The following is a 23,836-nucleotide window of genomic DNA, read 5'->3' on the forward strand; positions in this document are numbered from 1 at the left end:
AATAACCCCATAAAAGTAATGATTACTTTTCACCTCCTAAAGTTAGAACATCAAAAGATCCACTAATAATATATATCCTATACTAATATTTGGGAAGTACATCCTAAGGATCATAACGTTGATTTTGTAAGAAATTACAATATATGCCATTAGAGAATTCTAATCATAATCATTTTTTTCCATGTCACTAATATATATTAACGGGTCAACATGTCAAATGGGTTTAAAGATATTAAAGAGATTTTGTTTATATATAATCCGAATTTATAAAAAAAAATGTTATATAATTCGAATTTATAAAAAAAATGTTATTTTGAATTATAGTAATCATATATTAACGTTCTAAGTTATTAATAAATTATTCAAAAATGTTATTGAAAATGTTATATACTAATCCATTATTCGAAAATGTTATTGAAAATGATATATCATTGAATTTTTTTTTTATATAAATCGAATTTATAAAAAAAATGTTATTTTGAATTATAGTAATCATATAGTTCGAAAATGTTATTGAAAATGTTATATACTAATCCATTATTCGAAAATTTATATATACATTTTTGGAGAAGATTTTGGCCCAAAAATCCTTCTACAATTTTGTAATTGTACATTTAGTCCCTACAAAAAAAATCAGACACAAATATTTTCTTAATCAAATTTTATAAAACAATAAATTAACTCACTAAACATTCTTAATTTTTCGTAAACGAGATTAGATATTCAAAGATATGGAAATCAAATATTCAATCAGAAAATTATTCCACATACCATATCTATTTAATTAAAGATATTATTAAGAAAATGATTACGCTCCTACAATCTCGGTTGAATATTATATTACCTTAACTCCATTTGATTTACATCATATTATCTAAAAAAATATTTTGGTTATGATTTTGCATATATGTCGTAAATATAGTAATTAATATTCGTCCTCCTAATATCCATTAAAACGATTTTATAGAAACAAATAAGAACTTTTAAAAACGAAATCGTCGGATATTCCTAAACACAAAACGATTACATAGATTTTATTCCAATTTTGTTATGGTATCAAATATATTATGCTTGGCCACCAAGATTTTTTTGACCTACATTAGTTTACTATAAATACTCTAAATCAATTACGTTTTCTTATATCATCAAACACATCGGATGATCATCTTAGGGCTTCAGACAACAACGCCACCATTTCAAACCGCAAGGTGTCTTCGTCCGAAGATCAAACGATACTGGAAACAAGCATCATATATTATTAAAATAGACAAATACACCTTCAAAGCAGAGAACATCACATGATCCAAAAGATGCATGGACTTTATTTTACACATAAACACAGTAAAAGCTGAAATGCTTACTCAAGACTTAAAGTGACACAAATCCAAAGCATGGACCTTATTTTACGGAATCAAAAGAGAAAACAAACTAAAGAGTAAGTCTTTTATTGGTGATAATAGATAGACACGACATGGACTTCGATCTGATGATGAACCAAATCACCAGTCTTGTAATCTTCCTCCTTAAGTTCCTCCGTTACCACATCCCTCACCTACGCGTAGTTCCAACTTTCTTGGTCCAACACCACCAGAACCCGTTCCAAAGTAAGCACCAATGGCATCAATAGCAGCACCAGAGCGTCCGTGGAATCCAAGAAGCTTTCCTCCATTTTTACCCTCGAGCATGAATTGATTATCAGCTGGATTTCCAAATGAATTGGTCTCACCGAGTACTGGAGAGGTTCTTCCATAAGAGGTTTTGAAGATTAGTGATTTGATCATCACTGCTTTATAGCCGTTAACATGGCCGTAGCTTCCACCAAAGGATGTGATACATTCACTTGGATAATCCACCACAAACTGATTTTCATTTTTCATTAGAAATAAACAATTTATAAGCTATTAGGAGTTGATATATAATAACTGATTAAAGAATAACAAAGTCACAATATTTTTTATTACCTCTTTTAGATCCCTGCGAATTGTCCCATGTTCACGGGTTTCAAATTTCCCATCCTTTTCGTATTCGATCTTGATATAAGCCACGCAGCCAATGTGTTCTCCCACAATTATTTTCTTCACGCCATTGAAAACACCATCGTCGAATGCATCTCCCATGTTACCACCAACCGTCCCATCTTCTCAGACATTGCTTCGATCTATTAACTTTAGTGAAAAACCTGAAAGATTCAAATTCCTTTCTCAAAAACACGATATGAAAGAAGAATAAAAAAAAAACAGAATGGTTACTTGGTAAAGAAAACAGTGGAAGAAGAAGTAACACAAACTCTGTTTTCTTTTAATTATCATCATTTATGAAAGAATAAGTTAACATATCTTTTTTAACATTCAACCAAAAAAAAAAAAAAGTTAACATATCTTTTATATTCATCTCCACTTCTACTATGAGATAATTTAATTGTAGATTACATATAAATATTTGTATTGGTGATAACGTATAACTTCAATAAGTTGAAACAACAAAAATGGATGCATGGCACAACCACGTACAATGCATATGCAAGGATGAAATTATATCGGATTATCATAATGTGAATATATAATTTCGTAAAAAAAATGTGAATAGAGAATCGAGAAAAAAAAAATGAAGGCAAATTCTGAGTGAGTGAGTGAGTGAGAGAGTTCTCACGTTTGTGTTACCCTTAGATTGGAGAAGAGCTATGGGATTTGGAGTAATGCTACTCGCTATTTATTGACACTCTTTTTTACTTTTAACTTTTAACTTTTTACTGTTTTACGCTCTTCACATTTTTAATCATCTTTGATACATTACTCATCAACGTCCGTCGACCAAGCTTAGAGATTTCAGATTGGATAACCCGACCGATACCCAACATCGAATAACCGAGATATTTTGGGTAATAATTAATTTTGGAATACTATATAAATTATCCATAAAACTATTGCATTTTTTTTCTTAGAGATACAGGTGATATATACTTTTTCACTTTAAATAAGAAAATCAAACTATTCAACATCTTTTTTACTAAATAATTTTAGTTGTCATGCATTTTCTTAAACAAAGAACCTCAAATACATAAATATCAATCTAAATAAATAGCCTATTTTTGAACCAAACTGTGGCCTTTTATTTTTTCCATTTTGATGTGGCCTTAGGCAATTGCCTATTTTCTAAAGGTAGAGGGCACGGCTCTGCCAGTAGAGAGATAGGTTTCGAAAGTAACCTCCAAGCCTGTTTAACCACCAGCTTCTAGAAAATCTAGTCCACCTAATATACTTAAATGTAATAAATAACTATTATAAATTTTCCATGTTTTTAACGGGATGGAAAACACACATAAAACCAAAACTATAACTAAATTGGTTGGACCATATTTACGAGAATTTAATGCTAGGACTTCAAATTTTCTACCTTTTGTTTCTGAAAAAGTTAGATGTCTTTACTTGGTAAATATTCCACATGTGAAATTCATTTTAACATCCTACGAGACGACACTATTCTCACCGTCCTTATTTGTCTTATTCTAGATGTTGGTTTGTGCGAGTGGGTTCACGGGTTGAGCTGAGATTAGGTTTGCCTTTTTCTCCGGTAGTGATATCGGTGAATCGTCGGGTTGATATTTGGCGGTGAACATTGCACAAATCTCTCTCGCAGCCACAAACTACATATTGGCGACCAAATCAAAGCTTCCCCTATCGTGTCGTCACGTCCGTGCCCGATATCTGCTCCAAAGCAACCATTGGCCTTTTTTTTTTTTTTTAATAGAGCAGGAGAACCGGTTCAACGTTTACCATGAGCTCCAAGCCAAGTCGCGGGGACTTTTTCTTCCTAGTTGGTTCTCGGGTCAACGAGCCATAAATTCCGACTAATCATGGGGTCCGGAGAGACCATGTGAATGCTCCGGTGGCCAAATGGGTTGATTTAGTGAATCTCGCACTTGAAGGGAATTGATCCCTGGCCTGGACCGACAGGACAAAAGGTAGAAAATTTGAAGTCATACCATTAAATCATGTTTTTGAATTTATATCCAATTATCATAATGTGAATAATAAATGTCGACAAAAAATGTGAGTAGAAAAAGGAGAAAAAATAAATGAAGGCAAATAATGAGTGAGAGAGTGAGAGAGTTCTCACGTTTGTGTTACCCTTAGATTGGAGAAGAGCTATGGGATTTAGTGGAAAAATGGCTTTTTCATACATTAATTTAGGAGGTATGTTGAATTCATACATAAAGTATTAGCAGTGGATAATTCCTACATCAACTCTTAAAAAAAATCAAATTAACGACTCAGGGCATGATTGGTTGGGTTTTAAATCATTCTTACAGCCTTAATTTTTCTTAAAGTCTCAAATATATGTCAATCGTGCCGTAGTCTTTTTTTAAGGTACATCTTCATATGTCAATCATGTTGTATCTTTTGTTTTTAAGCTAAAACCCTTTTCTTTCCTTTTTTTTTTTAAGCTGTAGTAGGATAAATTCTCGGGATCCTCTTTTTTTTTGCTTTAGACAGGCTGTAAATAAATATGTAAACTGTTAATTATCTTGCACAAAAAAATGTTAAGTTGTAAAAAACTGGTAATTATCAAACACAAAAAAAATGATAAGTTGTAGAAAACTAGTAATTATCAAACACCAAAAAAGGAATTCGAGATAAGCTTGCAATGAATTTATGGAATACTCATAGGTAAAATTATTATTTATTTTATTTATAATCATAGGCTTTTATGTTTTTACTAGGAGTTTTTATAAGTATTTACTTTTTATTTAATTTTTCATTTGATATTATTATTTATTTATTTAAATTATTAATACAAGATATTTTATTAACTGTAATACAAAACATAATTTTTTTTTATTACACCATATTACATTACAAATAAATATCTAGAGCCAAAAACTTACAGATACATCAAAAATTCTACAACAACAAATGATACAGCTACAGCTACAACGAAAACAGCTACAGCTACAGCCACACAGCTACAACAAAAATTTTACATCAAAAATTCGACAGCTACAGCCGAACCAATCACCCACTCAATCTTTTCATTTTGTGCGAAAACAAGCGAATTAGTCGACGTTGTTAAAAGTCCGTTAACGCGTGTTTACGTGAACGCAACATTATTAACGCCGTACGGCGGACAACAATGGAAGAGTCTATTTGGATTTTGTCTCTGTGCCGGATGTCCTCATGACACTCGATTTACCGTATTTGTATTTTCCGGGTGTTCTTTGGTATCCACGACGTCCAAAATTGTCACCGAATCCTTCACGAATTCAAAATCAAATAAGCACTATTGATCTATTAGAAATGAAAATTTCATAATGGTAATGAAATTGAGATACAAACATGAATCCGTTGATGACTTTATTGTCAAAGCTAAAAGAAGTCGAGAAGAAGACTCGGCCGATTTAGGGTATCCGGAGGAATTTGAGGAATTTGAGGATTTCACTATTTATAACTCATTGTTTTGCTCAGCAAGTAGCAAAACAAGAGTTTAGACTTGCATATGTGGTAAAAACCTTTTTCACGATATTGTTGCTGAGGCAATATATTGTTTGTGTGAAAGGTCAAGAATGCTTTCTCTAGCAAGTCATTCTCAGTAACTTTCTCACCACGGAATCTCAGTATTGACACTATTTTAAATAGTGCTGAGTTATACTCATTCATGGATTTGAATTCCTGGAATCTGAGATTCTTTCGATCGAATCGGGCTTTTGGGTAATAGCACCGTTCTTTGGTGGTTATATTGATTTTTTTTTTCAACTCTGTCCTGAGGTCCATAGGATTCTTAATAGTGAGGTACTGATTTTGAGACTTTCATTGAGGTGATGGCGTATGTTAGTAATCGCCTTATATCTTTTTCTTCTGGTGACATTGTTTCCTTCCACACTAGATTCACCAAGCCCTTTTTCCTTTAGGACAATCTCAGTGTCTAAAGTCCATTGTAAATAATTGTCACCAGAGGTATTCATTGTCGTGTATTCATAATAGTTGATTTTTGACATCTACAATATATATAGTGTTAAATGAGAACTCATGTAATCGCTAGACCAAGTTATGCGGTATTTAAGACCGAGCCATGCTTGTCTTCAGCAAGTGTTTTCTAAACAATCATGTTATATATATATGGATGAAATCAACCCTAGAAGATTGATCTAGTATGCAACAAAAAAACAACCAAACAATCGGATCATACTAGATTAGGATATTAGGATTTCGCGGTTAAGTTTTAGGGTTTTAGCATCCACGATTTATAGTACTAGGGTTTTTGCTAGGGTTTCGGTTTTATGTATGGAACTTTCTATTTATAGAAATTTTCCTTATATGGAACTTTCCATTTATGGAAACTTTCTATTTCTCATCTAGAAAGAAATCCTAAACAAACGTGTACTTTAGGGTTTTGGAATATTTCCTTATGAAGGGGTTTCTTATTTTGGTAACTTTCCATTTTGGGAAACTTGCTATTTTAGGGAACCTTTTATTTTGGGAAACTTGCTATTTTACGAAACTTTCTATTTCTTGAAACTTTCCTTATATGGAACTTTCTATTTATGGGAAACTTGATCTTAAACCGTGACTTAGGGTTTACAAATCTGTTTAACCTAGGATTTAGGGTTTCGGTTTACTTTCGGTTTAACCTAGGGTTTAGACCGAACATAAGTTCGGTTAGGGTTAGAATTAAACTGCAACTTGCGGTTTGGCTTTCGCGATATAGGATCGCGATTAGGGTTTCTATCAATCAATCCCTAAACCTCAATTCGATTCCATGCTTTAAAGAGCATTCAATCTCTCGAATTTTGGATTTAGGGTTTAATCCTTAACAATAAACAAAATCAATTTTAAAATCTTAGATAATCATAAGATCAAAATCGCGATTAGGGTTATAGATATTTAGGGATTTATGTTTACCTTTTAACCACTGATTGAATTCTGAATTGGTTGGGACCGGGAGCTAAAGACCTCGGTAACTCACGCTGCTGCACGAACCGCAAACAGTACCGCGATGAAAAGTACCACGATGAACAGTATCACGATGAACATTGTCGACGATGAATAGATCCGATGATGAACAGTACCACGATGAACAGTATCATGATCGGATCTGATGATGTGCGGGTTTTAGGGTTTTAGCGATTTTTAGGGTTAAGGCTTTTTGAAGGTGGTTTTATTTCTCTAGAGCAAACTCGTCCTGATAACGTGTTGTAAACTGTGTAATCTTATTAACACATAAGAAAGTATATATATGAGTTTACACGGGAACACAAGAAGGAGATAAAACTTAATGGGCCTTGGGTCGGGTATTGAATCCATCCATATGATTTATAACAGGCTTCAATTTTTTTACAGATTTAGGCGCCCCAATTTTTTTATTGCTCAAGTAGGTCCCTAATTTCCGAAAGTTTTAACATTCCGTATTACTTTTTAAAAACTATTTCAAAAATCCATATAAAAAATTAATTTTTCTTGGGCCTCCAATTTGTCAGAGCCAGCCTTAAATATTGGTAGCATGGTTTAAAAGTTTGCCTAACCGAAACTGAACAATAAAATTATTATCTTCAAAATTATTTGATCTTATTTTTCAATATCTTAAAAGCCTAATAGAAACCTTTTTATGTTATTATTAACATGATGGTGAATTCTAAGAAAGTTTTTCTAATGAATTTCACCTGTGGAATATTAATCCAGTAAAGACAGCTATCTTTTTTGTTTTCTTTTTCAGAAAAAAACAAAAGGTAGCTAGAGGATTTGAAGTCCTACCATTTATGATTTAACCATGGGATCATCAGGGAAAACGGCCTATTCCTCCCCAAACTAGGTTGCTTTGGCTAATTCATCCCTGAAACTTTGTCTCGTGCCTAAACCCACATGAACTAACATAGAGTTTGAATTTCCCCCCTGAACAAAACAAATCCGGACTAAACCCACAAATCGTTAAACGCCGTTATTGTTCCGTTAATGAACATCTAACTAGGATGCCACATCATCGATCTAAACGACTGTGTTTTGAGGAGAAAACGGCATATTCCCCCATAAACTAAGTTGTTTTGGCTAATTCATCCCTGTAATTTTATTTCATGCCTAAACCCACATGAACTAACATAAAATTAGAATTTCCTACATGAACAAAACAAATCCAGACTAAACCCAAAAATCGTTAAACGATGTTATTGTTCCGTTAATGACCAGCTGGTAAACGATGTTACTGTTCCGTTAATGACCAGCTGACTAGATCTTGTGAATACAAGTGCATAAAGTAGTAGTGAGTTTTTTTTTCAGTAAGTAGGCGATGCTTTTTCTAGGTCTTCTCTCGTCTTTATATAGATACTCTTCCTAGGTTATTCGGTCCGAGGTCCGCATTAACCTCTCCTACATCACAGGTTCATGCCGAGATCCTCGCCTGACTTAGTCCTGATTCGGAGCCAGCTCTGCTTCTCTTCACTATGGGTTTATGAGTCTAACGTATCTCCCACTTGTTATTTTTGTTGGTAGATTCGGAGGTGCTGAATCCAGCTCCAACTAAACATGTTCAAGCAAATAATATAATCTGAAATAGAACATAATTCCAAAATGACATTATAATCCGAGAATTAATCCAAAATTTACATCATATTCTGATAATTAATCAAAATTACATCATAATTCAAGTACACATCTGAAAATTCATCAAAATCCTAGAATTCATACCCTAAAACACCTTTAATCCCAGCAAATGTCTATTCAATTAGGTTCTTCATCCATCAATTTAGTCTAGATTTGTTTTGTGCATGTAGGAAATTCAAAGTTTATGTTAGTTCATGTGGGTTTAGGCATGAGATAAAATTACAGGGATGAATTTAGCCAAAACAACTTAGTTTATGGGGGAGTAGGCCGTTTTCCCCTCAAAACACAGTCGCTTAGATCGATGATGTGACATCCTAGTCAGATGTTCGTTAACGGAACAATAACGACGTTTAACGATTTGTGGGTTTAGTCCGGATTTGTTTTGTTCAGAGAGGAAATTCAAACTCTATGTTAGTTCATGTGGGTTTAGGCACAAGACAAAGTTTCAGGGATGAATTAGCCAAAGCAATTTAGTTAGGGGAAGAATAGGCCGTTTAGTACACCAAATGGTATTGTTACAAACTGACTGAATTTTTTTGGTAAGTTACATAATGTTTTAGAATAATTTAAGAATCAATTATGGATTTGCCATTTTTTGGGATGGCATTTGTGGATTTTGCCTTTTTTTGAATAGTTTATAGATTTTGCCCTTTTTCAGGCTACAGAAATATGATTTAACATGCGTTTTATTCGTTATGTTTTGGTTTAGTCGGTTGTGGTTGTTCTTAGTGTTTAGTATTTTGTATAAACTACGTATTTTTACCAAAAAAAAAATCTGAAATACGTACATTTTTAAATGTTAAAAAATGGCATATCCGTATGATTTTAGTAAAAATGGCAATTTCAAAAGATTTCTATGAAAAATGGCAAAATCAACAATAATCCCATAATTTAATTTAGACTGAGAGAATCAGTGATTCATGTGCACAAAAATAAGATACAAATTCGTGTAAAGAATAACTTCTCTAAGGACCATTGTGTCTAGAACGTCTCCCACTGTGACTCCCTCTGAAACCACCACCAGACTTGGACCCTCCAGCCATTTGACCATGCTTCAATGGCACAACTGTGTCCATATACATCAATCTCCCTGGCCAATGTCTTTTCTCTTTCGGAAGCCGGCGTAGCTGCTGCAGCCAAAACGCAACGTATTCTCCTTCTGGATCATAATTTTGTGCCTAAACAAACCAAACACACATTTTCAGTCTCTTCTTCATGAACATTTTTAATGACTTGATGTTAAGAGAAACTCACTTGTTTGGGAATGCTGAAGTACCGGTCTTCTCGGGGATCATTTCCGACTCCTTCAATGGACAAAACCAAATTTTCATAATCTAAAATTTCTATTTCAATCTCAATGTTGAATTATAAACCACAAGTCACAAAATGTTTCATGAGTAGTACTTACCTGCTCCATAGGTCCAGTTACCGTAATTAGAACATGGATCATAGTCTAATAGACATGTCTCAAACCATTCTGCACCCATGCGCCAATCCAACCCCATGTCCCGGACAAGAAACGAACAAACTATCTGTCGGCCTCGATTTGACATGAAACCTGTAGTGTATAACTCCTTCATGTTTGCATCTATAAGAGGATACCTAATGCCATTCATGAGCAGTCACTAAAGTTTAAGACTTTAAAGCCTCAAGCATAACTTTGATTGATGCTATTAGAGAAAAATTACCCTGTCTTGCCATCTCTCCAAGACTCAAATAGTTTTTGATCTTGACTCCACTTCCCTTGCACATTTCTCGGGCCACCTACGAAGAAAATGCGCTATTTAAATGTTCACTGTAACCACATTGCATTGAGATTTAATTCGAAAGGATCGGTACCTAGATGAAAGAGGGAGTTTCCACACTTAATTGAAAGAAACCTAAAGTAATCCCTCCATATTAATTCAAAAAGTACCCTGAAAACATATATCTAATCAGTTAGGACCAAGAAATGAGACATACCAGTATGTTGAAGTACTAAGAAATGAGACATACCAGTATGTTGAATTGTTTGCTACTCTTTCTTTTTCATATCTTTGGACCTAATATTATATCAATTGCCACATAAGTGAGAAACTGCTATATGTTTTGGGATAACGAATTAAGGTTTTGATCTGACCTCTTCATAGATAAAACGAGGAGAGATACACCCAAAGGCAAGCCATGGTGAGAATTTCGTCGAATAATCAGGTCCCAACATTCCGTTTCGCGTATCTTTATATACTTTCAATAGATCCTGCATGAAAAAAAGAGACAAAGAACATTATGAATACACACAAGCAACAGCATAGTAGATGCATGAAGAGCTCATTATCATCTTGCCTTCTTCCAAAAGTACTCAAATACTCTGCCTACTCCTGCACTTTCACCACCCACGAATCGCATTCCTCGGGTCACCTGTATCAACATACATACAAAGACTTAAAACCAATAAAGAATGATTTTACTTACTTTTGTCTCATCTAAAGAGCTTCTCAGAGAGACTCACCTCTTGTGGCTCAATTCCAAGTTGCTCAAGAGTTGGAACATCTCCCCAATCATCAACAGAAGGTATTGGCCCTAGAGAAAGTGGAATGCGAGTTGAGCTTCGGATACTACATTTGGCTTCCACGGACTGCCACAAGAGGCGAATTTTTAACCAGAAACAAACATTGGTATCAACAAGATACAAATATGGCACTACTTATATCCTAAACATTTCCAATATTCACTCCTAATGTGTCAAGAAACACACCAACCGAAACAGGAATCATACCTTACGAAACTGAGTGTAAACATCAGGCAAATCAAAAACATCAAAAGGAAGATCATCTTTGTGATACATAGTACTTCCCCAAATGAGCTCAAGCTTAGTACCATTTCCAACTCCTTTCAAACCTTGATTCACAAGTCTTTCAACATGTAGCTCCTCACTACACGTTTCTTTATGAGCAAAGACCTAAAAAAACATAACCTAAACAAAATCACATTTTCATATTCCCTCACAAAACTCTGATAAGTTTCTTCAACACAAGCAATAAAACAGAAACTTAACTGTATGAGCTCCAAAATCTTTAGCAAGAGAAGGAAGAATCTCTTCAGGTTTACCACTTCGAATAAGAAGATTCAATCCTCTTTTCATAAGATTCTTTCTCAAATCAACCAAACATTCCATAAGAAAACCACCTCTTAAAGCTGAAAACATTTCCACAAAACATTGAGTGATCAAGAATACAAAAAAAGGATTGATTTTGAAGATTGGAAACATTACCTCCGGTTTTAGGGAAGTTAAAGAAATGAGTAGTGTGAAAGAGACGAGGATCAAGACAGTAAACAGGCAAAAGGGTATCAGAGGAAGACCAAGCTTTGTACAATGCGTCATTATCAAGAACTCTAAGATCGTTTCTAAACCAAAGAATCGTTATTCCTTTGCCGTTTCTTTTCGTGGAAGAAGAAGGTAATGCGTATCTCTCAAATGTTTTTATGGCGACTGAATCATTCTCTTCCTCGTTGAGGGCGGGAACACGGTGGATATGGTCGTTCATTGTTGCGGCGGAGCAGAGGAACAGAGAAGAAGAAGAAAAGGGTTTGTTTGAGAGGTGAAGATGGTGAAGAGTGAATCTGCGAAGTGGGTTTGAGAGAGGAGAAGAGAGCGAAAGAGAGGAAGCCGCCATTTACGGATGATGCTTTGTGTAACGTCATCTAGTTTTGGTGTTTGTGTTGACGAGTTGTGAGGGTGACACGTGGCGTTGTGTTGGGAAGTGTGACGTGGCGGATGTATAGCCTTTTGTCTGGATCTGGGTCGATTTTTGTTTTACACAGAGAAAAAACACTTGATTAGTTCTAATTCAAAAAGCTTAAGTGAGAGAGAGTGTTTAGGATTAAAATTTTCAGAAAATTATGTTTCTTTTTTTCTTTTCTTTTTTTTTTAATTTGGCTAGTTTTAACCTTTAAAAAAAAAAAAAAAAATCTTCAAAACCTTATTCTTTCTTCCAAACATTGGTTCAATAAATCATATATGGCCACATTGATTCTAAAAATCCCCGCATAACTCCGATTATTCTCCGCTTAATCGTTTGGTCGATCCTATCCATCTCGAGTAATAATTAATCTTTTGAAAAATTAGTTATTCGATTACTCTCCGTCTACTCTAATTCTTCTCACCTAATCCGATTACTCTCCGCCTAATTTTTCATACCCTGATTATTTTTAGATTACAAATATAAAACAATTTTTATTTTTGTTATTCAGACATTTAGACTGAGGGTTTGTGATGTTTTACAATAAAGTATGTTCAAAATTTTAATAAAAATCATAAGATTTGTCTTAAAATACATTTTTATGTGTTTACTACAATTTTAAAAAATAATATTAAATTAATATGTTTTAAAACATTAAAATAACCTTAAAACTAGTCTCCGATTAATCTAATTTTTTTGATTAATCGCTAGGCCCAAACCGAGGGTCCGATTAACGCCCAGCGATTTTACGAACAAGGATCTGAACTGTGAAGGAATTATAAAACAAGAGGTTATTTATTGATTACTAATCAGTTTGGGAGTTGCCTGGGCTGGGCTAAAACTGAAGGAAGATGATGAATAAAAAACTCAGCAGTTTGGAAATCGAACATGTGCTCTGAAACTTCTTTGGATGCTCCTCTTCTCAAACCACTGCTAGTCTTTCATATTTTTTGGAGATCTAACTAGCAAGAGTGGCTCCATCCACATGAACATAAACATATAGAGCCCAATTGCCTAATTATTCTTCATCCCCATGCAAATCCTTTATAAAACCGAATACAATTACACACTTTTTTAATATAACTTTGGATAATTTAGGTTAACAACAAAATGGGGATTTCGAACTAGAATTTCGTAGTTAGAACCAGTTTAGGTTGTTTGATTAATGAGAAAATTAGAAATAAAGGAGGTCTAAAATTTTTTGACCATATACACTTTTTTTTTTTTAGAATGTCACTTTGGACCAAAATATTCCTACTTTCTCTTTTAAGCATTTTTTTTAATGATTTTACCAAAAAAACATATAGATATACAAGATTATAGATGCTTTGTAAAAAAAAAATTGGTGATTTAGTTGAAAAAAAGTAAAATTTTTGATGGATAAAATTTCGTCTAATATTATTAGAATACGTTTTATAGTGTTATATGAATATCAGAGTTTTTATTCTAAACTTTTGTACATGTTCTACGAATATCAGAGTTTCTGTTCTAAACTTTTGTACATGTTTTACGAGTTTTTGATTTATTTCTGTTCTAACAAATTCAAAAGACCGGATTACAATTTCCTAAAATCCGTAGAACATGTATTCTACGCTTTCCTTCATGTTCTAATTTTTGTTGGAAAATTCATTCTACGATTTACTATATGTTCTGTAAACGTTCGAAAATGTATTATTATTTTAGAATACATTTTCTAAAATAATATAGATTTCAACTTCTGAAATTTTTTGAATTTCTAAATATATAAAGTGAATCTTTCAAAAAGGAAACTGATATTTATTAAATATTACGTTTTTATTGTTTAGATTACGAGACGAAGATGTTTAGAATATGTATTCTAAGTTTTTTAGATGAAAAAAAATAAATTAAAATCGTAAAACCAAAAGATGAAAACGTTTTTGTGCCCTAATTCTCAAAGTCTTTTTCTTCGCATCTTCCTTTTGAGTCCACGTTGAAAGGTTAGAATAATTTGGTAGATTTATCGTTTTTCTACGTTTTGTGCCATACTTTTCGGATGCACATTTACGTAAAAAGTGGTGTGTGGTGATTTTGTGACAACAATGAGTGGAGATTTGTTGTTGATGAAAGAAATCGTGGGAGATTGCTGAATTTGGAATCGACTACAACTTTCAAAGAGTTAAAGGTGTTGGTTATAGAAGACTATGACATAGAACAGAGTATGGAGTTAAGTTACTTATCTACAGATCTTAGCGTTGATTCGCCGGTGGAGAATCACTCTGCTATGTATCTTTAGAGTTCTTCTCAACAATTACCGGCGTTTTCCGGCTTATTCCGGTGTTTTTCCGGTGAGTTTCTTCCCATTGATATGGGAATTTCTCTTTCAGTGGTCTCCATGGGTTTTCCCCTTTCTTCCTTCCCGACGGTTCTGCTTGCTTCTCTTGGCCGGAGGCTGCCTCCAGGTTCACCGTTGGAATCTCCTCTACCGCCAGAACCTCCAGATCCGCCGGATTTGTCGTCATCACAGATCTCCTTTTGGGGGTTTACTAGTTTTCCTTTGACGGTCCGAAACTTTGAGCCACCCTTGACTGATTTTCCCCCTCTCTTCAACTCTCCGCCACTTGCACAGTTTGTAGTCATGAAGTCTTCCCGTTTGACTATCCGTACGATGACTGTTGCACTTTATTTGGTGTCCTCTGGTGGCACTCCCTTCGCCTTCATATCCGGATTTCGTTTCTACCAGGTTCGTTTCTGGCTCTTTAATCTCTCTCCCTACAGACTTGCTAAGCTGTAGTTTGGATAGTGGAATCACATTGTTCACTCAGTGGATGAGTGTCCATAGTCGGGTCAGATTTGCTGATATGAACGAGTGGATAGTTTTCAAAACTTCTGTGGTTTTCTTGCCTTGGATGTGTTTGGACTTTCTCTATCATTGTTACTCCTTTATGGAGGTTTATGTTTTATTATTTTCCCCTTTCGGTGGAATCAGCTGTAATGTAGGGAAGAAGATCTTCACCGGTATTTTTAGGTGGCTCACTATCTCATCTCTTCGTGGTATGGATTGGTGTGTCTCTAATGTCAGTGAAGATCCCCTATTCAATAGTTATGTGGATGCAGCGTGGACTGCCCTCTTTGCAGAGACACTTGCTGTGGAATTAGCCTTGTTGGATGCTCAATCTGCAGGTTTTCACAAGCTCAAGGTCTTCTCCGTTTGTAAAGTGTTAATCTCTCTTCTCATATCTGGAACCAGCACTGTCGCTCCAAGAAGTCTGCTTCACGACATTAGAGAATTGAGTGTCTCCTTTACACTTATCTGTTTTTATTTTGTTTCTCGTCTAGAAACTGTTATTGCGGAAAGCTTAGCTATTTCAGCTTTATCTGATGTAATCCCTTTCTCCTCTGTTTGGAGGTGAAGACTCTTGCTAGCTAATGAAATTTGAAGTTTGATCAAAAAAAAAAAAAAAAAAAGATATATACTAGGAGTAGGGAAAATTCGATCTGAATAAGGAATCCGACGTAATTAATGGAAAAGTACTAACGAAAATGTGAGAGCTATGATTTTGATTTCTTAAACGAATAATACTAGGAGAAGTACTAACGAAACCAAAATTCATAGCATGACTAATTTTGTTATGGTAGTTAGTTTTTCTGAAAGTCACATTTTTGTGGTTTACTTTTAGCCACTCACCATCTAATAAGAAGAACAACGATTGGAAAAATAATACATATTGGATAAGTTGTTGATGTACATGATCACTGTCAATGTTAAAAAACTTACACGTTGGTCTTTTTCTTTTGTAATTTTGTATTGAACAATGCGAACGGATCATGATAAAGAAGACTTTATAAGGGACCAAAAACATGAGCCAGAGCAACAAATACTTCAATCTGTATTTGTCGAACGTCAAAAACAAAAGTCTTTATTCTAGTTAGAGTTTTTGGATTTGGAAATAGAAAGTCATATTTTTTCAATTCTGTAATTTTATTTTATTTTATTTTATAATTAAGGGTATAGTTGGTAAAAATTTTTCCTAAAAACCTATTTCACCAAACTTTTCTAGATAAAGTATAGATGGACAAAATTTTTTAAAAAAATCCTTTATATCTATTTTTTTTTTGTTTAATTCTAAGAGCATCCACAATGGGGTAAGTGTGAGTGTGGGTGTAAAATTTTTTTTATTATTATAATTTAAAGAGAGAGAGAAAAGAGAGAGAGAAAAAAAGAGAGAGAAAGAGAGAGAGTGTCTTACATCCGAGTGTAAAGTTACACCCGGGTGCAAGGAGAGAGACAACTTTTCTCTTATTTTCAATTACTTTAATAGTCACACCCGGAAAGAAAATGCGCCATTGCGCATGGCCTAAGAGTGAGTCGGCCCAAGTCCAACAAAAAAGATTTGGTTCATGGATTTTCATTTTTCAACTAGATCTAGATACCGGAATTGAGAGACATGGCTGAATTTGTCTTGCATAAACCATGTAACACAACCAATCGGCAACACGAATGGTCTCAATCCCTATTTCTCAATGTACACCCGATTTTATTTAATTTATAATAAAAACCAAAATAAATAAAAAAACGATTATACTTCTTGTCCCAAATCTAACTACTACTAAACCACATGTGTACCTAGACACAATTACATGCTTATATTCTTTCATCCAATCCAAATCATTTCAGAATTATTATTTTTTTAAATTACAAGGAGCATATAAATGCGCTCCTTTGTATATGTTCCCGCATCTCTAAATTTTCAATTAGTTATACTTCTATCAAATCTTGTGATTGTCTTTTTAATCTACAAACAATTTTACATAGAAGAAATGTTCTAAAATTATACGCATAGAAGAAACATTAATCTGGTGCAACATAAAAATTGCATTCGATAGATGCGCATTAGGTTCTCGTGTGCGTGCACTAATACAATGATCGATTGGCTAATGCAAGAATCACATTTCTATATGTTAGGGAACTAAATATTGTTAATTAAAGTGGCTTAATATCGAATCATTGATTATTATTTTTAAGAATCAAATTAAGAGATAGAGATTCGCCTACCATTATTGTGTACATGATTCTCTTACATGTGTTATTCGTCACGATATATGTAGCTCCACCATTAGGGTCATTGTCCATGGTTTTTTATATTGCTGATTTGTCGTTTAAAAGGTGAGCTAGAGTGAAGGATGACAATGTTTAATCACAAAAAAGTGTACTTATAATTGCTCGAATCGGAAAGGATGCTAACGTAAGATTAACCGTCGGATTTAAGATAGAAAAGAAGATTGTACGCATATATAGTGAGATGATATTATGGAATAACACATTAATTAAACAATGAATTGTTCGATTGTAATATCTACATAATTATAGTTTACTTGGTTGAGAAAAAAACATTGGGGGGGAGTTAAGTTTTTGTTGATTCGTTCGAAGTTTCGGTTGAACCAATTTGAATGAACTATAAGATACATGCGAAATATAGCCATGGATCAGGCGAAAGATTTTCCATCGCAAATACAATTTTCGACAAAAAGAAAGTTTATTTAATTGTTTCATAGAAGGAAATAATGTTTTATTCTTTGTTTGCTTGATAGATTCTCATGTCATAACGGTACATAGAAATATAGAATAAAATAACATTTCATTATTTTTGATATCTTGTGATTTTAATGGTTTTTTGGGCCTTGCTTTACCTTTAAATTCTGGCATTTTCATGACATTTAGGTTGTTTACATTGCATTTGTATCAAAATCTTTGACTTTAGGTTCTTGGAGTGGAAATTCAAGTTTTGGAGCACTTTGAATCATTATTTGGAGCAAAATGGAGAAGAAATGGTGAAGCAAGAACAGAAGGCTCTACGGTCTCAAGCTTCGGCCATAACATAACCGTAGGATCCCTATGGTTTCATCCTTCGGTCACGAGCCAACCGTAGACGCCAAGACGACTCGATGAGCAGAACTGCCTTCGGTCAAATCCTTCGGTCTAGAGGCTACCGCAGCTTCTCTACGCCCATCGCCTTCGGCCACAACGCCCCCAAAGTTTCTCTCCGGTTTCAAGCTTCGGTCAAAATCACAACGAAGTCGTCTCTCTTTTGGCTTGATCCAATTTGCAACCGGTCAAAACCCGGTTTGTTCCGGGTTGACCCGATTTGTTTCTCTTCTCCTATAAATACTTTTAACCTAATTTCACAAGGGGATGCTTTGTTTAGAGATCAAAAAACTTCTCTTAAGGTTTATTTCTAAGTTTTTGTATGAATCTTTGGTTTTGTTGAGTTTTGAATCCAAATTTCTCTTTTAATCTCTTATCTACCTTCTCTAATTATGATTTCACAAAGATCAAATCTATTGCTTTGTGTAATCATGATCATGAGTGAGTAGTCATTTAGAGTTCTTGGGTTAAGGTAGATTAGGATGATTTAGTTGTTGGGTTATGGAGTTTAGGGCTAGATTACTTAAGATCCTTACTTATTGGTTGTTTATAAAGCTAGATTAGCCTTGATCATGTTGATTTAGACTTTAGGAATTTCTTGCCCGGAAGGTGTTCGATGAAATTCCTTAACCAAAAACTTTAAGTGCTTTACATTCCTTACCTTTGGAAATTATTGACTAGGGTGTTAAGTGGCTAGATAGACTTGTTTATAATGCTTGTTAGTCAATTGATTGCTTTTGGAAGAAGTTGATGATTAATTGATTAATAAATGGACTAATGTCATGGAAATGTGTTAGTGTTGCTTAGTGTTATATGGCATAGGGATCATTGCTTATTAGAAGTTGTTTGAAGCTCCATAATCTACTTCTTTATCATTCCTAATCAATTCTCTTTAACCCGAAAATTCGCTTTTAGTTATCGCTTAGTAGCTTGTTATTTTTCTCGCTTTGTTTACTTTGGAAACTTGTTAGTCTTTTGTATTTTACTTTCATTTGTCTTGTTTTGCATTGTTCAATTGTTATTTACTTCGTTAGTCAAGTTTACAAAACCCAATCATTTTATTAGCCTAGATTAAGCTTTTGCGTGTTTTCCTAGTGAGTTGATCAATTGCAAATTGTGGTTCGATATTTAATTGAGAAAAGTATTACATCAATTTTCATACAGAATTATGCATTCCCGCCTTACCTGACAAAAACCTTTTCTATCTGACCTAAAGTCATATATATATATATATATATAGTATATACATTCTCAATTGTATTTATTTAGTTTTAAAATTTAAAATCATGACATATGCAAAAATTTAGTTTTATTTTAGTAGGATCAGAAGATTATATCAAACTATATGTATATGAAGAGATTGATTCAAAAATATATGAAAGGAAGCTCAAAATTTTGGATGAAACCTAAGGAAAGAAGGAGGAAATATAAAGGTGAAATAATTAATGGTATATGAGAAAGCTTTTTGTCTTTTTGGGGTAGTAATATGGACGATTGTGATCATATAAATTTTATGGTCATTGGACTTATTTTATGTTTTTTTTCATATTGTTACTGCTCCTAGTTTCTATGTCTTCATAATGTGTTTACCACATGCGTGAAATGTTCCAACCAAATTGGATAATTTAGTTAATTCTCTAGAACTAGCTCTTTAGTGATCCTTTTTGATCTAAAACTTACACACAAAATTTTGAGTTGGAATCGACATTAGGACAAACCATTGAGTACAAGACATGAGCTAATTTAATTTTCTAATATTGATCGTACGGATTAGATGAAGCATTTCTTGTGTTCTATTAATACTACCGAAGAACAAAAGACAACATTTGGCGCTACCAAAACTTAACATACATTACTCCATGAAAACATTTGAGAGAAATAAATTATCCCTTAGACAAATGGTCTATCGAATAATAGAATAAAAAATACCTACCATAAGATTTATTCTAGTGCTTAAAATCTTTAAAGATTCCTAGAAACCAAAATCAGAATTCGAACAAATTCTTGCAAAACGCATAAAATACTAGTATTATTTTAAAGATTGAGGAATGTGAGATGGTATTCCAAATCTTTTTAAATAGTGAAAGTAGATTAACCTATCATATCTAATTTATCCAGGCCGTGAGCGACATAGAAACAACCTTCACCAAGCCACAATATCTAGACTTGACATGTTATTCTATTTGAAACTAATTTAATGAACTAAAATGATCTAGTAATATATTCACCTATTTAACGGTTTGTCCTATGTTTTTCATAAACTAATGCATTTTTCATTTTCTATAACCTATTGATGATGAATTAACTTAGGCAAATAACAAGCAATTTTTCATGAAACATGTGACCAAACGTCGATTTAATTGTTTTATATCAAATCAACACTAAATTATGATATCAATTATCAATTATATGCAGCTATATTTTCCGACACTCCAACAACACAAGACCATTCACGAATCAACACGTTACTTCACTAATTTTATTCATCTTTTAGTTATTTCACCAATGGTCCCAAAAAAATCATTGCTGGTTATATTTTAAAATAAATTCTATTTGTCACGTCAAAAGGATATTTATTTGTCGTGATGTGGTCAGACCCTCTTCTATATAATATCAGTTCCACACACAAGTCTCTTCTCAAAAACACCAAATCATTCCATATATACTCTCTATATCTCTCTCAACAAAACAAAACTAAGGAGAGGAAGAAGAAGATCATGTCAGGCGTGTGGGTGTTTAAGAACGGAGTGATAAGACTTGTGGAGAACCCTAACCAGTCAGGATCCGACACACACAGCCGAAGGAAAGTGATGGTCTATTTACCGACAGGAGAAGTTGTCTCATCTTACTCGACGCTCGAGCAGATCCTCCAGAGTCTTGGATGGGAGAGGTACTTTGGCGGCGACACAGATCTCCTCCAATTCCACAAACGCTCCTCCATTGATCTCATTTCTCTCCCTAGAGATTTCACCAAATTCAACTCCGTTTACATGTACGATATCGTCGTCAAGAACCCTAATTACTTCCATGTCCGAGACTCCCATTGATTCTTCTTTTGTGTCTTTTGTGTGTGTTGTTCGGTTGTTTTATAATTTAGAGTTTGTTGGGTTTTGTTTTTAGTTGCATGTGCATGTTTTATTTGTTGTGGACGTTGGAAGTTGTGTTACGTAATTGTGGTTTGATGAAAGTTGAGATTAAGAAGGAACATGAATTAGGGAGAACTCAATCTCAACATTAATTGTTCTCTTCCTTAGCATGATTCGATTCTATGATGACTGGTTGTAATTGATCAAAGATATTCTCTTGGCTCAGTGGATCCCAAATTGTTTTCTATTTTATTCTAAAGCCAAATTTAGTGATTAATTTTTTCCGATCCTAGTGTTACTCACAAATTGGTGACGTAATTTATCTCAAATTCAGAACATCAAAGAAAAATCATATATATGAAAGTTGGCTAACTCTCCCATATGAGTGACACATCAGCACCTAAGAGAGTACTACATGTCCAAATAGAATATAAGGCTAAAAACCTAAAGTTAAGTTTTACCTTCCATTAATTAGTGACTTTTACCACTTAGATTTCAGATTATCATTGACCCCTAAACTTCTCCTCTATCATTTTAAAGCATCGACTCTTCATAAGCCATCATTCTCAAAGCTAAAAATAGTTTTTAGACTCCATCACCTCCATAGCTAGCTTTATATGCACCAAATAGTAGGTAAGTTTATCAAGGATCGGAGTTTGTAAGGTTATTATAAACGTTTATATCTACATTGTTTTTACTAACATTAATATTGTTATGACACTTAACTGAGCAAAATGCACAAAGAAAAAAAGAAAACATGAACAAAATAAATGGTACCACACAACGTCATTCAATTTTGTTCTTACACTTTATCCATACAAAATGCAAAATTGTGTGTATATTTGTTGTAGTTAAATTGAACAAAGTGAATGATTGTAGGTTCTACGTGGCAAATAGTAGTTTCATGAATTGGCTCGTACATGAAGCGTTTTTGGGTTTAGAGACAAAGTTAGCAGAAGGTTTAATAGAAACACAACCCATGAATAATATTATTCTTCTTCCTGGTTGTAGTCTGGTTCAAATTATTTTGGTAAAAGAGAAAACTCGTGATATTGATTTACCTCAATCTAAAGCGCACAAGCAAAAAAAAACAAAAATCGTTCTATGAATCGCAATATTAACAACATGATGATAAGCACGTATCTCTTATTGATGAACTTTTTTTTTATTTCTTTATTATTATTATTTTTTTGTGCAAAGAACTTTTTCTAATTCGCTTATTTCTCTTTAAAACTTAAGAACTCTATTTTCATCTATAATTTGGACTTGTGAATTTTACGAAATTTATTATTTATAATGATATACTTCCTCTGTTTCATAATAAGTGTCGTTTAAGGTTTTTGCACACATATTAAGAAAACAATTAAATGTTCTGTTTTATCAATTATCTATATATTTTATTATTTTTTATTGGTCAATACATTTAATTAGTAGGGACCAAACTGGAAATTAGACCAAAAATCTGCATTGAAAACACAAAACGACATTTATTTTAAAACAAAATTCAAATACTAAAACGACACTTAATATGAAACGGAGGGAGAAAAATTTAATAGTTTCATATGAAAATAGTTTCAAAAATTTACAAGTTTTTAGAATGAATGAAAAAGGAAAGATAATACAACTCACCTAGTCTATCATAAAAGTTAGAGATTAGCAGGTGATCAAGCAACATCATTAATGAGTGGCTGCTGCTCTAATGCTCTTTAAATTTGTTGTTGTTCATACTAAAGAGTTCTTAACTTATAGTTGGTCTCCAATATGTTGTGAAAGTTTTTCCGTAATGTCCTTTCGACGCTCTATCACCTATAAACATCTACCATTAGGGTTTTCTTACACTTTCAACACTTTTCTGACCTTTTAGGCTCTTTTTTTTTTTAGCAAAACCTTTTAGGCTCTATATGATATTTTGTTCCTGAAAGATTATAAATTTTAATTTGTATTTTTTTAATACTTTAATGTTTGCAAATTTTAAAAGAATCATAAATTCATAATGTTATGTAAACCAACCATGTTTATTATCATTGGGATCTAAGAAAATTAGAAATACTAACATGTACTGATGTATCATCTTGTATGGTATTTTGCAATTTAATTATACGTATCCCATGTATACATGCATTTTTATATATGTTCTCACTTCTGAGTATGTGTATTGAAAGAGATTTTTGTCGGAAAACATTGAAAGAGATATAACAACAGTAGGTTCATTAAAACCAAAACAAAAAAAAAAAAACGAACACTGTAGGTTCATTATCATAAAAAAAAAAAAAAAATAATAATAATAATAATAATATCAATAGTAGGTCCTGCTTTGTATCCCTACAATGAAAACATCGAATTGCATGTCATGATTATACCGTATTGGTTTAACCAGCTACACCTCCATATGATTTGTAATCCCATAGTCGAACTCGAACTCATGATTGACAAGGCTTGTCAAAAACATACACATAAACGAAAGCCATATAGACCACACTCACCACAGTGTATCACGTGAACAAAGCATTGTCAGCTTCTCGTTGAACCAATGAGAGTTTGAAACGTGTATAAAGAGAC

The 23,836-nt window shown here is 33.4% G+C and overlaps 3 protein-coding genes across 4 annotated transcripts; 1 reads left to right on the forward strand and 2 right to left on the reverse strand.

Moving 5' to 3' along the window:
- Nucleotides 1-1,233: 1,233 nt before the first annotated feature.
- Nucleotides 1,234-4,140, reverse strand: LOC9310294 (myrosinase-binding protein 2). 2 transcript variants are annotated; one of them, XM_002874181.2, is made up of 3 exons: nucleotides 4,117-4,140; nucleotides 1,962-2,179; nucleotides 1,234-1,859 (listed from the first exon to the last, which is right to left on the reverse strand). In XM_002874181.2, the coding sequence occupies exons 2-3, from the start codon at nucleotides 2,115-2,117 to the stop codon at nucleotides 1,524-1,526; spliced, it is 492 nt and encodes a 163-aa protein (XP_002874227.1). In that variant the 5' UTR covers nucleotides 2,118-2,179; nucleotides 4,117-4,140; the 3' UTR covers nucleotides 1,234-1,523. The 2 variants fall into 2 exon arrangements, with proteins under 2 accessions (XP_002874227.1, XP_020878663.1); XM_021023004.1 differs by lacking the exon at nucleotides 4,117-4,140 and adding an exon at nucleotides 2,650-2,686.
- Nucleotides 4,141-9,452: 5,312 nt separating this feature from the next.
- On the reverse strand, nucleotides 9,453-12,376 carry LOC9310295 (cryptochrome DASH, chloroplastic/mitochondrial). Its single transcript, XM_002874182.2, has 12 exons — nucleotides 11,839-12,376; nucleotides 11,623-11,762; nucleotides 11,344-11,526; nucleotides 11,077-11,202; nucleotides 10,911-10,985; nucleotides 10,708-10,824; nucleotides 10,584-10,630; nucleotides 10,428-10,504; nucleotides 10,277-10,352; nucleotides 9,997-10,190; nucleotides 9,843-9,892; nucleotides 9,453-9,766 (listed from the first exon to the last, which is right to left on the reverse strand). The coding sequence occupies exons 1-12, from the start codon at nucleotides 12,239-12,241 to the stop codon at nucleotides 9,554-9,556; spliced, it is 1,701 nt and encodes a 566-aa protein (XP_002874228.1). The 5' UTR covers nucleotides 12,242-12,376; the 3' UTR covers nucleotides 9,453-9,553.
- Nucleotides 12,377-20,312: 7,936 nt separating this feature from the next.
- LOC9308200 (flowering-promoting factor 1) lies at nucleotides 20,313-21,529 on the forward strand. Its single transcript, XM_021022949.1, has one exon. It carries the CDS (start codon nucleotides 20,777-20,779, stop codon nucleotides 21,236-21,238), a length of 462 nt encoding a protein of 153 aa, XP_020878608.1. The 5' UTR covers nucleotides 20,313-20,776; the 3' UTR covers nucleotides 21,239-21,529.
- The last annotated feature ends 2,307 nt before the right edge of the window (nucleotides 21,530-23,836 follow it).

Source organism: Arabidopsis lyrata (genome assembly GCF_000004255.2).
Source record: "Arabidopsis lyrata subsp. lyrata unplaced genomic scaffold ARALYscaffold_6, whole genome shotgun sequence".
NCBI classification, from domain to species: Eukaryota; Viridiplantae; Streptophyta; class Magnoliopsida; order Brassicales; family Brassicaceae; genus Arabidopsis; species Arabidopsis lyrata.